This window comes from Kogia breviceps, chromosome 3 (assembly GCF_026419965.1).
Source record: "Kogia breviceps isolate mKogBre1 chromosome 3, mKogBre1 haplotype 1, whole genome shotgun sequence".
Lineage (NCBI taxonomy): Eukaryota > Metazoa > Chordata > Mammalia > Artiodactyla > Physeteridae > Kogia > Kogia breviceps.
In genome coordinates, this window is record NC_081312.1 from 78,741,112 (window position 1) to 78,755,583 (window position 14,472).

Sequence of the window (14,472 nt, forward strand, 5' to 3'; positions counted from 1 at the left end):
CACTGATATCAGTGAATCACCAGATTTCCCCTGCCTCTAATTGCCATGGCCCGAGGTGTCCTCCTGAAATCAAGTGGGACCTGGAAGGTCTGAGTGGAGAAAATAAATTTCCTTTCAGATCATGAGAGATCTCATGATCTGTTTTCTACCTCCCTTCCCATGACAAGTGAATCCCTGCCCCAGCCCTGCCCTGTGAACATTACCAGTGAAACACACACACACACACACACACACACACACACACACACACACACACACACACATGCAAACAGAGAAGAGGTTCAATTTATTGATTGCTCTTTGGGAAAGGTTATATAGAACATTATTGGGGTGGAATTAAATTCTAGTAACAGATTCATAAAACGTTGCTTTCAACCCAATTAGCTTTTATGAGACTATCAAATCCCCTCTCATCCTCATAGACAGCAAAGGACCCCAATCATAGTCTTCATAAATTTTTTGTTTTAAATGATTAAAGCAGACATAATACATAATGCAGTTGATATTAAATATATTGAGAATGACAAATCAGTAGAACTACTTTCACTCTTCAGCATTAACTGATCATTTATAAATGTTCTGTACATACATTTTTAATTTTAGCTTTTCTCCTTAAAGGAACTTGCGAACTATTCATTATTATCTGCTATTTGTTTGTATACACATATTTTAATTCTTCCAAAATAACATTTAAGATCTTTCTTAAATTGCCTCAGAAATGTTAACCTTTAAGGAACATTCAATTAAAAAAATAAAAGCTCAGGTCTTGACTCTGTAACACATGTTCAGATGTGTCAAGATTTTGTTTCCCTCTGATAAAAGCCTCCGACAATATACAACGTGCCAGCCTCTTCTTTGCTCAACTCAGAGGAAGTCATATAAAGGAGAAAAAAAAATGCTTGAAATCACAGTGACCAAAGGATTTGAGTTAATAATTACATTAAATAACCATAACTTTTTGATTAACTATTCACATTCCACACAGTGGAAATTATCCTTTCCTCCAGATTTTTTACTTACATTTCTAACTTTGCAGAACTACAATAACAAAAAACAACTTACAGACTTGCAGGATGTGTTTTTCTCTTTTAATGCCAAGCACAAAGTGTACATCATAAAATTCATATTTGGTGTTTGGCATTATTTTAATAGGAAAGATCTAGATCACAAATATCTTGCCATAAAAAATTCTACTATAGTAATGAAAAAAACATATCATTACATCATCGGTGACTCCAATACAATATGTGACAGATATGGCACTTTCAATAAATGTTGGAAGACACACGGGACTTGGGCTAGTCTTAATGTAGGCACAATAAGAAAAGCAGACATTTCCCTCTTTGGCTAGTGCTGTGCTTTTAGGGCAGTTATGCTGCTGATTATCCCAGTGAAGCTCATTTTGAGGAAATTCTCTTTACTTAAGCCAAATCCAACTTACATGCAAGACTGTGGTACAAGCTACTAAAAGAAGATTCCTGCTGCCAACTGAAGTCATCTCTTTTTAACAAAACTGCATGCTTGTGGCAGAGTTAGAACAAGAGAGATTCAGTGTCTGCTGGTTCTGAGCGTCATTCTTCCTCTCTAGTGTGGTTTTATATTTTCAGCTCCTTCCCCTTTCTTTTCCTCTCCCCCACCCTCAAAATTCTAGCTTAGCATTTGCATGCTTAATTAAATCCATTCTGTATTTTATTGTTGGGAGGACATGGACGATACAAGGATTTAGGGCAGGGGCATACGGTGTACGTGACATGTACAGACTATGTGTTTGCACAAATTCACCTAGTGTAGAATCATCAGTAGTGAATTTCAAAGTTTTAAAACTAGACCCAATATTTCGGGTGTTCAAGATGACTTCTGCCTCAAAGTATGGTTCCTATTTATTTGTTAGTAGGGAGAGCACTGGACCAAAACAAAAATAAAATAAAAGCAGCCCCTTTAGTTGCATTGGTTCTTTGAATGCTGGAGCCTTCATGGGCAACTGAAACACAAGTCTATGGTGTTTGTTTCCCATGTTACACATGACTTGGCTGGTGAGACTGAGAGGATGCAAGGCAAAAAGAGTATCGGGGGTGGGGGTGGTTTACATATAAAACCTCAGGCTTGAAGAGAGCAAGTTGTCCAAATCCAAAATGCAGGAAGGTTCACCCACCCTGTGCTTTGGCCATCAGATAAATACTAAATACGCATTGCAAATAACCTATGTTTAATCAGGGAACAGTAGTTTCCAAATGGTTACAATGTTACATAAATCCTACCAGCTGCAGGACAGCTAATGCACACAAATACTCTGATTTCTTAACTGGGGGTTCCCATTAGACCCTTCAAGGGCAAAGGAAGAAGGGCTGGTGTATCCCTTACATGTCCTCCCTGACTTTTGACTACTCCTTAGCCAGAGGCAATCTCCTTCCTTTCCTTACTCTCCTCTGCTCTCCAGCTCAATCTCTTATAGATGGCTAAAACAAAAAGACCCCAAATATACTTCCTTCTAAAAAGGAGCAGGCCTAAACTCTCTTATCTTAGCCTGGTCTTTCACTGTCAGGTACATTCAGCAGAGGCAGAATCTTTACAATACAGGGTTGTGGCTCTCAGAAACATGACACAGGAATAAGGAACTGGGAAAGAGGTGATTATACCCCAGCCAAAAGGAAAGATAATAAGACCTTCTGCTTATAAGGTTTTTGTCTTTTTCCTATTCCTATGGGGGGGCTGTTTTTTCTGAACTACATCTTTTGTCCATCTGCGGGGCAAAGCAGGAGGGGCTGTTTTGCTTTCGTTCACTCACTTGCTTCTGAAAATAGGAGTGGTCAATATTTATGTTTTAAGTTTGGTATTGGGTTACAGCTAATTTCGACAGTCACAGTGACTCACAGAGTTAATGATTTTGGGGGGCAATTTCATTTCTCCTCTGTTTCCTTGGATTCTTTAAATACCAGGAAAAAACTTGCTAAAGCATGGGTCTCACCATGTTTGGGGGGTTGGCCTTTCCAGGCTCTGCACATCTCCCTCCTAAATTTTGCTGGGCCAGCTGGTCCTCACCTGCGACCTCTCCCTTCTCTCAATCCTCTAACCTTCCTGCCCTACCAGCCTCCCCCAGAGTCTGAAAGGTCTTCCCCAAATAGGAAACATCTGCATCTGTGGTCAAGCGAGCTACTTGAGAACCTCTGGCAGGTAGGGGATTCGAAGGAAATAGTCACTGAGATCCTAAGAAGGGATGGACTGACAGGGAAGAGGAAGGGGGAAAGCAAGCACAGGTTGAAATATCCTTTCTAAGGCCAAGGCAGCACTAAAACAGGTCTCTTGCCCTCAGAGTAGCCTCTTCCGTTAATATTCATTCTGAAGGGAGGTTCTGGTCCCCAGGAGGGCACATGGAAGACCCAGGCAGAACCAGACCACAACCCTGCCCCTCCAAATGTGCCTCAGGTGGCGTGGGCTTTCTGTACCATCCCACACGGAAGCAGATACGTTTACATAATAGGAAGTGCCCTCTAGCAGAGACTGTGTTTCCTCTGGTGTCTGCAAACACCCACAGGGACCCATGCACACTCATGCACACAAACTACGCACTAGCGGGCTCCTGGCAGAAGGCAGCTGGTGGTTCGTCTTGCCTCTAGATTTAAGCCAAGTAAGAATCAGGTTGATTTAGGTCTGGTTCTGGGCCCGCCTGGGGGCCACACCCCAAGGACGGGCTGGGTAGGCCCAGCTTAATCCAAATCGATGGATATGCAACGACACTGCTTGACACGAGTGACCCTCTTCTTCTTGGTGGGTGGCTGTAGTTCAGGGCAGTTGAGCGTGACCATCATGGTGGTGAACTTCTTGGGCTTGCAGAAGGAACAAGACTGAAAAGAGCCTTCCTCCTTCCGGATGTGCCTGGGGATGTAGAAGGAGTTGCACTGGCCGTAGCAGAAACGGTTGATGATGGTGCGGCTGTTGCAGCCCTCCTCGTGGATGGTCTGCTTCAGCGGCTGGGTTTTGCACCAGTCTCGCTTCAGGTATTTGCGCTCGGTCACATGCAGGGCCTCCTGGCTGGACTCCAGCACTTCCTCCCCGGGCACGGCAGTGCCCCGCCCCTGGCCCCGCCCCCGGTTCCTGGAGCCAGGCTGCTGGGGAGACTGAGTCTGCTCGGAGTCATTGTGCTGGGCCTTGTCTGGCGGGGGGATGGCCCCTTGGGACCCCTTCTTTTTCCCTTCGGCAGCCGGCAGCAGGGTCCCCAAGAGGAGAAGCAGGGCTCCCACAGTGTAGGCCGTACGGCTCATGCTAAAGGAGGGAGACACACAGAGGAGAGACATGAAAAATGGAAAAGATAATTCATGAAAACATTCATAAAACAGCTAATGTTTTATCAGGCACTTGCTAAACACTTGATGGAAACTATTTCATTTCCTCTCACGGTATCTCCGTGCATTAGGTACTGTTATACTCGTTACCCTCTGGGCCATTAAGCCATGAAGTAGCTTACCCAGGGTCAGCCAGTGAATAAGCCAAGATGTGAACTCTGTCACTTGTCCTCCCAGGGGAACTGCTTCCTGGCTTCTGACACCAACGACGTTTGACTTTGTATTATGGTCCCTTAACTTTATTCTTTTTTTCTTTTAATTGAAGTATAGTTGATTTATAATGTGTTAGTTTCAGGTGTACGGCACAGTGATACAGTTATACATATATATATTTACTCTTTTTCAGATTATTTTCCATTATAGGTTATTACAAGATTCTGAATATAGTTAGGGTCCTTGTTGTTTATTTTATATATAGTTATTCACTCTTGTACTTGACAGTATTTGGTAAGTTCCTACTATGTAAATAGATGAATTAGCCTCACCAGCCAGAGGGCTCATCTGACAGGAAAGGGTCTCACTCTTTCTCCCTGACTGTCCTGAGCCCTTCCTGAGTTCGCTTGGTTGGATGCTTATGAGATGTTCAGTGTTATCAGGCATCGGAAGGAGATGTGCGGAGACCAGACAGAGGGAGAATCCTTCACAGGAAGAGCACTAGACGAAGTCAAAACTCAGCTTCTAGTCGAAGGCCTAGGATAACAGCTTGCTTTCTGACCTTGAGAAAATTTCACTTTACTTTTCAATAAATGACTTTATTTAAGCAAAGATACAAACACCTCATATCCCCAGATATGTTGGTCAGATCAAAACTGATGTAAAACTGAAAGCAATTAGAGAACTAACTAAATATGGTGGTACTGCAGACAGAACAAATTACTTTACCAGAAAGATCACGTAATTCATAAGATTCCTGGATCACTCGTTCTCATTTTTAAACTGGGCACAGATATTCATTATATCATTCTTAATACCACAATACACATTGTTCTACTTTTAAAATAATGAAATACGTCCTTCACATATGTGTGTGTGTGTATATAAAATTTAGAAGGTAGAAAATGGACACAAGAGAACAGGTATGTGCACATATTTACATTAGTAAGTGCCACAGACATGTTGAATAAGTTAATGATAATGAATTATTGTGGATGGGTCTGGAGTTAGATATGGGTCAGGAGGAACAATGGCATATGAACAATGGCAAAAAAAATTAAATAAGGGGAGTGGAGGCAAAGGGAAAACTGACAAAAAAAACGGAAAGCAAGGATGGAGAGAGAAAAAAGTGAAAGGAGTGAGGAATGTAAATCAGAGAAAGGAGGACTATTCTAAAGTAGGATATTCAGGGAAGGTGGGGCAGATAGAGGAGGAGGAGGAAGAGGAGGAACAGGAGGAGCATATTTTTCAAAAGAAGGTGCGGGGCTTCCCTGGTGGCTCAGTGGTTAAGAATCCTCCTGCCAATCCAGGGGACACAGGTTCGAGCCCTGGTCTGGGAAGATCCCACATGCCACGGACCAACTAAGCCCGTGCGCCACAACTACTGAGCCTGTGCTCTATAACCCGCAAGCCACAACTACTGAAGCCCACACGCCTAGAGCCTGTGCTCTACAACAAGAGAAGCCACTGCAATGAGAAGCCTGCGCCCCACAACAGAGTAGCCCCTGCTCGCTGCAACTAGAGAAAGCCCGCGTGCAGCAGCGAAGGCCCAATGCAGCCAAAAATTAAATAAATGAATAAATAAATTTTTTTAAAAAGAAGGTGCAAGAGAGAAGCATCAGAGTCTTAAGATTCTCCTGGGACAGTGGTTCTCAAACCTGAGTGTGCAGACAATCACCTGGGGATATTGTTAAAATGCAGATTATCATTCAGTAGGTCTGCCTTTCTAACAAGCTTTGAGCAGCAAGACCTGTAGCACCTGCAGCCGTGGGGCACAGAGGGAGTTGTGAAAATGTGGAGGGATTTTCTTCTCAATGAGTACAGTTTCAAATTCACAGCCTCCCTCCTCAGGCCATCACACCAAGTCGGACCTGAATCCAGAGGTTTCCCGTCTTCCACATCCACCACAGTTCTGAACCCGAGGACATGGCTGTGAGGCACCCACGTCCCTCCTCTCTTCTGTCCACCAGTGTGACAACTGATAACCACTAAATGCAATTTAATAGTAACCTCACCGTGGCCCCCAAGGAACTATCCAAGTTGGTATTAGTAGCTGGAGCAGTTACCTTTCAAAGACAAAAGCAGGGTGGAATCTGCATTCTCTAAAGGGCAGCCCCTGTAAGTAAAGAGCATGCAACCCTAAGGATAATGTCAAATTAAGATAATTAAATATTAAATTCAAAATATTCTTAAATGGCACTATCTTTTAAACATTAACCTAATACTTTGGGGCAAGTTCAAGTTTGGAGCTGATAATGTGACATTTAGCTCCTGCTCTGACTGTAGACTCCCTGGCTTTTGTCAGTTTATGTTACAGCATCTTTGTTCTTTAAACAGAGCATTTTTTGCCTCAACAACAGCAAAAAATTAATTTCCTTGTTTTGTCTTTAAAACATTGCTCATGAGGAAGGCCCAGTTATAAAACAGTGCTGATTTTCTCCAGAGAGTAGGACACCTGAGCCATGACGGTCCAGTCTCCTGGGAAAATATATTGTGAATTCAAGAAGCTTTCACAAGTTTCTGTTTTTACTCAATTCTGGGCCAGGATCTAAACTAAAATTCAGTCTCTGCCCATTTCCAAGAGGAACACATAAGACAGCCCTAGGCCTCCACCCACCATCTTCCCCATCCCTCCTAAAAATGGCCTCCAGAACAATCCAAGCCTCCAGAGCAAGATTTCAGAGCCAACATCACAGAGGCAAATCTGAGACTTGACCGGGAAGGTATATTGACTGCATGGGAGAGGTTCAAGTCATGGGGCCAGCCATACCCACAAACATCTATCCAAAAAAATGCAATTTTCTTTCTCTACACCACTTAGGACCTCCTTTATACTCAGCTTTCCCTATCTGGCAGTTCCCATCTGACATTAAATAAATACCAAGTCTGAGAGTCATGAGGGCTTATTCATCACCTCTTCCTCCATGCCTGGCAGAGTAGATGTTCTTTTGTTCAATGAATGACTGTCATGGACCACACTTACCGACAGAGTTTCTGTTCTTTGCATTTAAAATGTCTTCACACATGCTGAAGATCAGCAGAGTCTAGCCTAGGGAACTTCTTAATACTTCTCTTCCTTTTTCCAAGAAAACTCCAAATACCCACTTCTTTTTACCTGGTCCCATGGAGAACACCATTAGGGTTTATATTTCCAATTTAAGCCTTTCTATTCTCTCACTTCATCCCAGCTTACCCTTCCCCCTCCCTATGTCCTCAGGTCCATTCTCTACGTCTGCATCTTTTTTCCAGTCGTGTCCCTAGGTTCTTCAGAACGATTTTTTTTTTTAGAGAGAGAGTGGCATGGATATATATACACTACCAAATGTAAAATAGATAGCTAGTGGGAAGCAGCCACATTGCACAGGGAGATCAGCTCGGTGCTTTGTGACCACCTAGAGGGGTGGGATAGGGAGGGTGGGAGGGAGACGCAAGAGGGAGGGGATATGGGGACATATGTATATGTATAGTGGTACACTTTGTTATACAGCAGAAACTAACACACCACTGTAAAGCAATTATACTCCAATAAAGCCATTGTATTCACTCTGGAAGAAACCAACAATAAAGCAGTAAATTCAAAATTAGTCAACTGTGGTTTTCTGTTTTAATTTGGACTGACTTCCTGTTCCTATGGGAGTGTGCAAACCCCATGAGAAAAAGGGGTCTAGAGTGACAGACTTTTTAAGAAAAGCAAATTTTTCTCAAAATTTATTAGGTGGGAAAAATATTATGAAATGGCTTTTCATTTTCAAAAAGCATACTCTTTAAATATCTTCAGCTTTTGAGTTCTTAAATCTTATAACTAGTTACTTGGAGAGAGGGAAAAAAACCACCTTAGGAATCTCAGTCAACAGAGACCTCAGCTTCTTAGAGAACAGCAGTGCTCTGAAGGACTGCACATCCCACACAAGTAAGAGGGTGGGGGATGAGAATAACTAGTATTAGAACCCGGGCTCTGTGGTCAGTCACCCAACCTCCTCCACACCAGAATGATCTTGATTACGCATTGAAGGAAATAGGGCTGTTGTGTTCTTGAAATCCCGATTGTATTACCACCGAATAATCTGCACTCTGTAAATATCACAGACATGGAGGAAACCAAGAAAATGTAAATTTCTTGAGGATAATTCTTTTTCCCATCAACACCTAGCAGAATGCCTCGTTATCAAAAATGAATCCAAAGGCTAATCCGGACTTAGGTCTTATAAATTATTATCTATATCCAAACGAGAGCTGAAAACATTTCTGGTAATTTGCATTCGTGAAATGACCCACTCACATTATTAAATTAAAGCTGCATCTCATGGACCCAGAGTGCATCAGACACCCACAAAGACGTCCCTTTATTCTCCTTTGCAGACAATATTCTTTTCAAATGCTACCTCAACTTCCCCTTAATGTATTCCTGCTTCTCCAGCTAATGTGATCACGTTTTCATGATGAGTTTCTCTGCAACTGTTTCCCACCAGCAAGACCCACCCACCCCTACCTTTTTTCTTCCTCTACCACCGTTCTCCCCTCTAATCCATTTGTCCCAGAGGACATAGATACTCTCAAAGCACAGCTCCTCTACCTGATGCTTTCCTTCAGGTTGCCCCAATTAATCAACAGCAAACTTCTACACAAAGATATGCCATATCAGCCACCCTCTGTCCTGTGCAGGTCATGGTGATTTATCCCAATCTTTGCCAGGCTGTGAGAACACAATCATGTAGTTCTGGGGAATCAGAAATAAAAGTGTTATGTGTAACCTGTTTCTAATATTCTCGATGTCTTTGGGAAAGTTTAGGCCAGCTCCTTTCAGCACTCTTCTTGCCGTATTTCTCATTTTAGCTAACCAACCTGCTTGTATTCAGTTAAATGGAGTGCTGAGTGAGATAAACAGTGAGGAGACGATGATCAGCAAGCCAGATGTCTGTGGCTGATCAATTCCTCTTGATGAATTGAATTTTAGAAAGCTATTCAACTATTCAACAGGCATGCCATCAAATTATTACCCAGTATTAAAAAAATAATGGAAGTGACAGCACAGCCTCTAAGTGCAGGCCAGGTTTTAGAAGACCCTATTCCTATTTCTCAGAACTAAATCTCTGAGAAGGGCAAAGGTTGTTTTTAAATTGGATCTTTAATTTTTAAAAAGACAGTCAACTTTTAGAAATTGAGCAGAGAAGCTCTTAAGAGTATACTGCGTTGATTTTTCTGTTTTCAGACAATTTGCACCAAAGGCAAACTAGTAGAGGATAACGTCTCATCCTGTATGTATTGCAAGTACCCTAACTGTAACCTCCCTATTCTGGAGACCATTCAGGCTAAGTCAGGCTGGGGCCCAACATCATATAGGGCAGGCAGGAGACTACCTAGTAGTTAAGTATCTCAGAAGCTCTCTAGGCTCATCCAAAGATTTTTTGGTGAAGTTAATGATGGTATACAATTCTTGTGGTCAACGGGAGACAAGTTAGAAAGTAATAAATGTTAAATGTTCACTAAGCAGCACTATTGAGAGTCGGTCAAGTCATAGGTTCTATATTGTAGTGAAAGATGTGTGTTGGTCCCTGTGTGAGCGGGATTTGCGATTTCATTTCAGAACCACCTTGTGTTACATGCTGATGTCCTATAATGTTACTGCCTCTCCCAATGCCATCACTGAGAGCCACCTCTATTTTTTAAACCCTATGCCAGGCATTATGCTAAATTCGGACTGAATTTTATAATTGATTTTTCACAACAAAATATGAGGTAGATAATATAATCTTCCTTTTACCGATCAGGGAATCCAGACTCTGAAAAGTTAGGAATTTGTCCAAGGTCACACAGCCCCTCATGGGAAAGCCAGGGTTTGAGCCCCATTCTCCCTAGCCCCCAAACACATGTCCTTAACCACTCTTCTATGGACACTCAGCATGGTATTTAATAAGGGACACATGGACTTGTTTCTAATGCAATCAAATCTGAACAATATTGTGACTCAAATAATTCTCTATTTTGTTCACATGTAAAGAAAAAAACCCTTCTGGTCCCAGGAATTATTGTTGTACTTTGCATTTCTAAGAGCATATGTTAAAACTAAAGACAATTCCTTGCAGATGTAAGACATAGGCTGATAACACTGGCCTGATTTGTGCTTTCAGTTGGATGCTACAGTCACCTCCCCTACCTCCCCCACTCCTTTTACATAAAAGGTTTAGGTTTTCCCGTCTGTTCTACACTCTCTATTCTGCACAGCTTTGCTGCTCCACGCTTTGCTGCTGACAAGCATTTCTTGGGAGCAGGGTTTGTGGCATAAAATTTCGTGGCATTGTATCACTTTTAACACTTAAACCTTAAGATTAGGGCTTCAGTTTAGAAGACAAGGCAGGCAGGTCTCATTCAGAGAGGTGAGGATGTAATAGGTTTCTATTCTCCCCTGTGTAACCATTCACACAAGTCTATGTTAGCCAGCTTGGATTTCCCATAGATCATGCATGGGTTACCAAAACATTTCACTCAAAACGAACTTTTAAGAAAATAGGAAACCTGTGAAATTACAAAGTTTACAAAACACTTTAATTCCTACAATGACCTGGGGTTAAACACACACACACACACACACACACACACACACACACACACACACACAGCCCTACACACAGCAACTAAGTTCTAAAGAGCCCTTAAATAATTAGTTAATACTAACAATTTGGAGTGTGCAATTTATCCAGTGATGGTAATCAAATCACCTACCACTGAAGGCTGCAGTGTGCCAGGGAGGAGATGAGAATCTGTAGTTTTTAAAAAATATTCTTCTTTCTCTCCTTGCTTTGAAAAGTCCATCCTTTCAAGTCCTGCACCCCAGAAAGAGAGACAGAGAGAGAGAGACAGAGAGAAAGAGAGAGAGAGAAAGAAGGGAAAGAAGGAAGGAAGGAAGGAAGGAGAAAGAAAGAAAGAAAAGAAAGGAAAGAAAGGAAAGAAAGAAAGAAAGAAAGAAAGAAAGAAAGAAAGAAAGAAAGAAAGAAAGAAAGAAAGAAAGAAAGAAAGAAAGAAAGAAAGAAAGAAAGAGAGAGAGAAAGAAAGAAAGAAAGAAAAAGAGGGTGCTGGAAAGTGGAAAGCCCTGGGGTGAAAGAAGACTCCTCACCCTGGGTTCAGGGTTATCTTAACCTCTTCTCCGCTATTTATTTAACTTGTGTGTACAGCCAAAAGGAAGCCACTACTCTGGGGTCCCTGGGACAGCTTAAATCCCTGGTGACCCACTTAACACAGTAGATTGTTTTAATCAACTCGTGTCCTGGCACCATCTCGAAGGGGAACATAAACAGACGCGTACACCGCTTGGATCTGCTCTTTCCAGCGGGAGATCCAATTACCTACCGATGGTCGCCTCTCTGCCCTTGTAACATTTAAGAAGAGATTTTTAACCCCTAACTTCGAGGCTATATTTCTGTCTAAAAGAGGAGAAAGCAGCACCCAGATCTGACCGGGGAGCCCCTTCGAGCCAGCTCTGGGCGCGCTGGAAGGGCTTCACTGGAGAGGTTCCTGTCTGCCCCCTGCCTCGCCCGGGGCGCCCATCACCAGAGCCCTGCGCGGGGAAACGCCAGGCTGGGGCGCCCCCAAGGCAGAGCTGGGATCCGAAGACAATGCCAAGCCAGAGCGGTGGCGCGTCTGTTCTTCCCTAAGCCAGAAATCCACAAGTAACTCCGGCCGGCAAGGTGTCGGCCCCGACACCCCACCGCCCGCCGGCCTTGCTCCGTGAGCTGCAGAGGGGTCAGCAAAGTGGCGGGGGAGGACGAGGGATGACCTGGGCGTCCAAGCCCGGGGACCAGCCTCCCGCCGCCAGTACCGCCTAGTCCGTCTCTAGGAAGGCGCGGCGAGGTGAGGCAGGGGCCTCTGGACACAAATCTAAGGGGTACCCGCACATGCCCATCGCCCGGACGTCCGCAGTTCAGCCGAGAAGCGCATGGGGCAGGGAGAAGCCTAGAAGAGGAAACAGCGTGCACGAGCGCGCAGTCAGTGTGTGCGGTGTTTGCTATGTGAGCACCGCGGGCTCGCGGGACTAGGCGTCCGGGACCGCGCACCTCACTTCAGCTGTCCAGTTACCTGACCCTTGGGTTTACACCACGGCGGAACTCCGCAGCTCCGCTGTTGCACGAGTCTCCATCTTGGGGATAGGCAAATGCATCGCTGATTCTCAGGATCCACCACCTCACGGCAGGATCACTCACGGCCCTCCGACGTGCGCGCCCCGAAGTCCCCAGACCCAGCACCCCGCCTCAAACAAATGGGACCCTCTCATTGCAACCTGCCCCGGCGTTTGCGGTCGAGCTGAAGGTCCCCGCAGCGCCTCGTTGCTCCCGCTCGCTCATTATCCCTCTGGTCCTGCGCTCTGGCCTCACGGACTCTGCGCCCTCACCCAGCGGGCGCGACTGGCAAGCGCGGCTGCCAAACACACCAGGAGCGTATTAGCGGAGCTCCGGGAGGTGCAACTGGGATGCGGGGCTCTTGCTCTTTACATCCTCTTTCCCAGTCTTGCCCTGCAGACCGCGCAAGGTGAGGTGATGGCAGCAAACACCTTGGCACGAAAGACCCCGCGATGGTTCTTCAGGGTTCACCCCAGGGATCGCGGGGCCTCGGCCTGCGCACGGCAAGTCTGCACGGAGCGGGACGCGGCACACGGGACACGGCGCACACACACACACACACACACACTCACTCACTCACACATGCCCGCGCCTCCGCGCTCACCTGTCAGTGCTGCGGGCCTTCGGGGCCTGCGCTCTCGACGCGTGGCGCGGTGTGCGGCCGCGGCACGAGCCGCCCGGGCTCGGCGCGGGGTCAGCGGGACAGAGAGCACCGCTCTTGCTGCACACTAGGTCGCCCGGTCCGCGGAGGGCGCACCGAGTGCGGGGCATCGCTCCGTCTCCCGTTTAAATGCTGGCGGCGGAGCGCGGCGCCCGGGGCCGCGCCTCTCCATTGGCCAGGCGCCGCCGCCGCCGCGGGACCCGCTATCCGCCCCCTTTCCCGGTACTGCCCCCGCCCCCCGCACCCCTCCTGCCTCCCCGCGGGGTCCCCTCTCCGCCTGCCTCGCCTCTTTGTCTGCTCCCCCCGCCCAGGCCGGCTGGGAGAGGTCACCCCAGGGAACCGCGCCTGGAATGCACAGCAAATCACATTTTCCGCTCCCGTTGGAGGGGGAAGCGCGGGAGGAAATCCCCCCGGCTCCCGGCCCCTCATTCCTCCTCTGCCCCAGGCCTGGGCTTTTCCTCTCGCCGGCTCCGCTCCGCCTGAGTCGGCCCCGCGACGCTCTTGGTCCCGGAGACTGCCCCGGGAAGAGCAAGACCTCCGTGGGATCGCGACCAATTAGGCGATCCTTTCCCCGTGGAGGGAGCGGGACTGCAGGGCGCTCTGGTTGAGCGGTCGCCGCGGCTCTGGTACGGCTCCGCCCGAGGCCCCCAACTTCGAGGGCGCTGACCCCTGCGCCCCCGTTAACCCCGGCGGGCTCGCCGGCCGCCAGCAGGAGCCTGTCGCCAACATGACACCCTCCTCTCCTCGCCCGCCACAGGTTCTTTCAGCTCAGATGCCGGCGGCCTCGGGTGTGAGTGTACAGAAGGGAGTAACGGGGGGCAGAATAAACCTAAAAGGACCCTAAAAAATCTAAAATGGAAAGTCAAGCTGTCCATTCCTGAGCCATTTTTAAAAGGGAGAGAACAGTCGCTAGGAGAGAAGAGGTTTTCCGTAGCATGTTAAAGTTTAATAAATAAAGAAAATAAAACCTCAGACGAGGAAATAACTTCCCAGAAATGGAAGACAAAAACTTACGTATGTGAAAAACCCATGTCACATTCTGTGTTCATTCCTGAGAACCCGATAAGAGTGGGGACATACCAAGCGCAGAAATATTTTTGAGAGATGAGCGAACACTTTCATTTGTTCTCTTAGCTTGGAAATTGGTTCCTCAAAGAGGCTGCAAAGTTTTGTGTGTCGAAGTTAGAGCCCGTGCAAAAATCAACTC

The 14,472-nt window shown here is 46.0% G+C and overlaps 1 protein-coding gene across 2 annotated transcripts; it reads right to left on the minus strand.

Moving 5' to 3' along the window:
* Window positions 1-271: 271 nt before the first annotated feature.
* Window positions 272-13,397, minus strand: GREM1 (gremlin 1, DAN family BMP antagonist). 2 transcript variants are annotated; one of them, XM_059056129.2, is made up of 2 exons: window positions 13,209-13,397; window positions 272-4,260 (listed from the first exon to the last, which is right to left on the minus strand). In XM_059056129.2, exons 1-2 carry the CDS (start codon window positions 13,373-13,375, stop codon window positions 3,705-3,707), a joined length of 723 nt encoding a protein of 240 aa, XP_058912112.1. In that variant the 5' UTR covers window positions 13,376-13,397; the 3' UTR covers window positions 272-3,704. The 2 variants fall into 2 exon arrangements, with proteins under 2 accessions (XP_058912112.1, XP_066885010.1); XM_067028909.1 differs by lacking the exon at window positions 13,209-13,397 and adding an exon at window positions 12,766-12,891.
* Window positions 13,398-14,472: the final 1,075 nt, after the last annotated feature.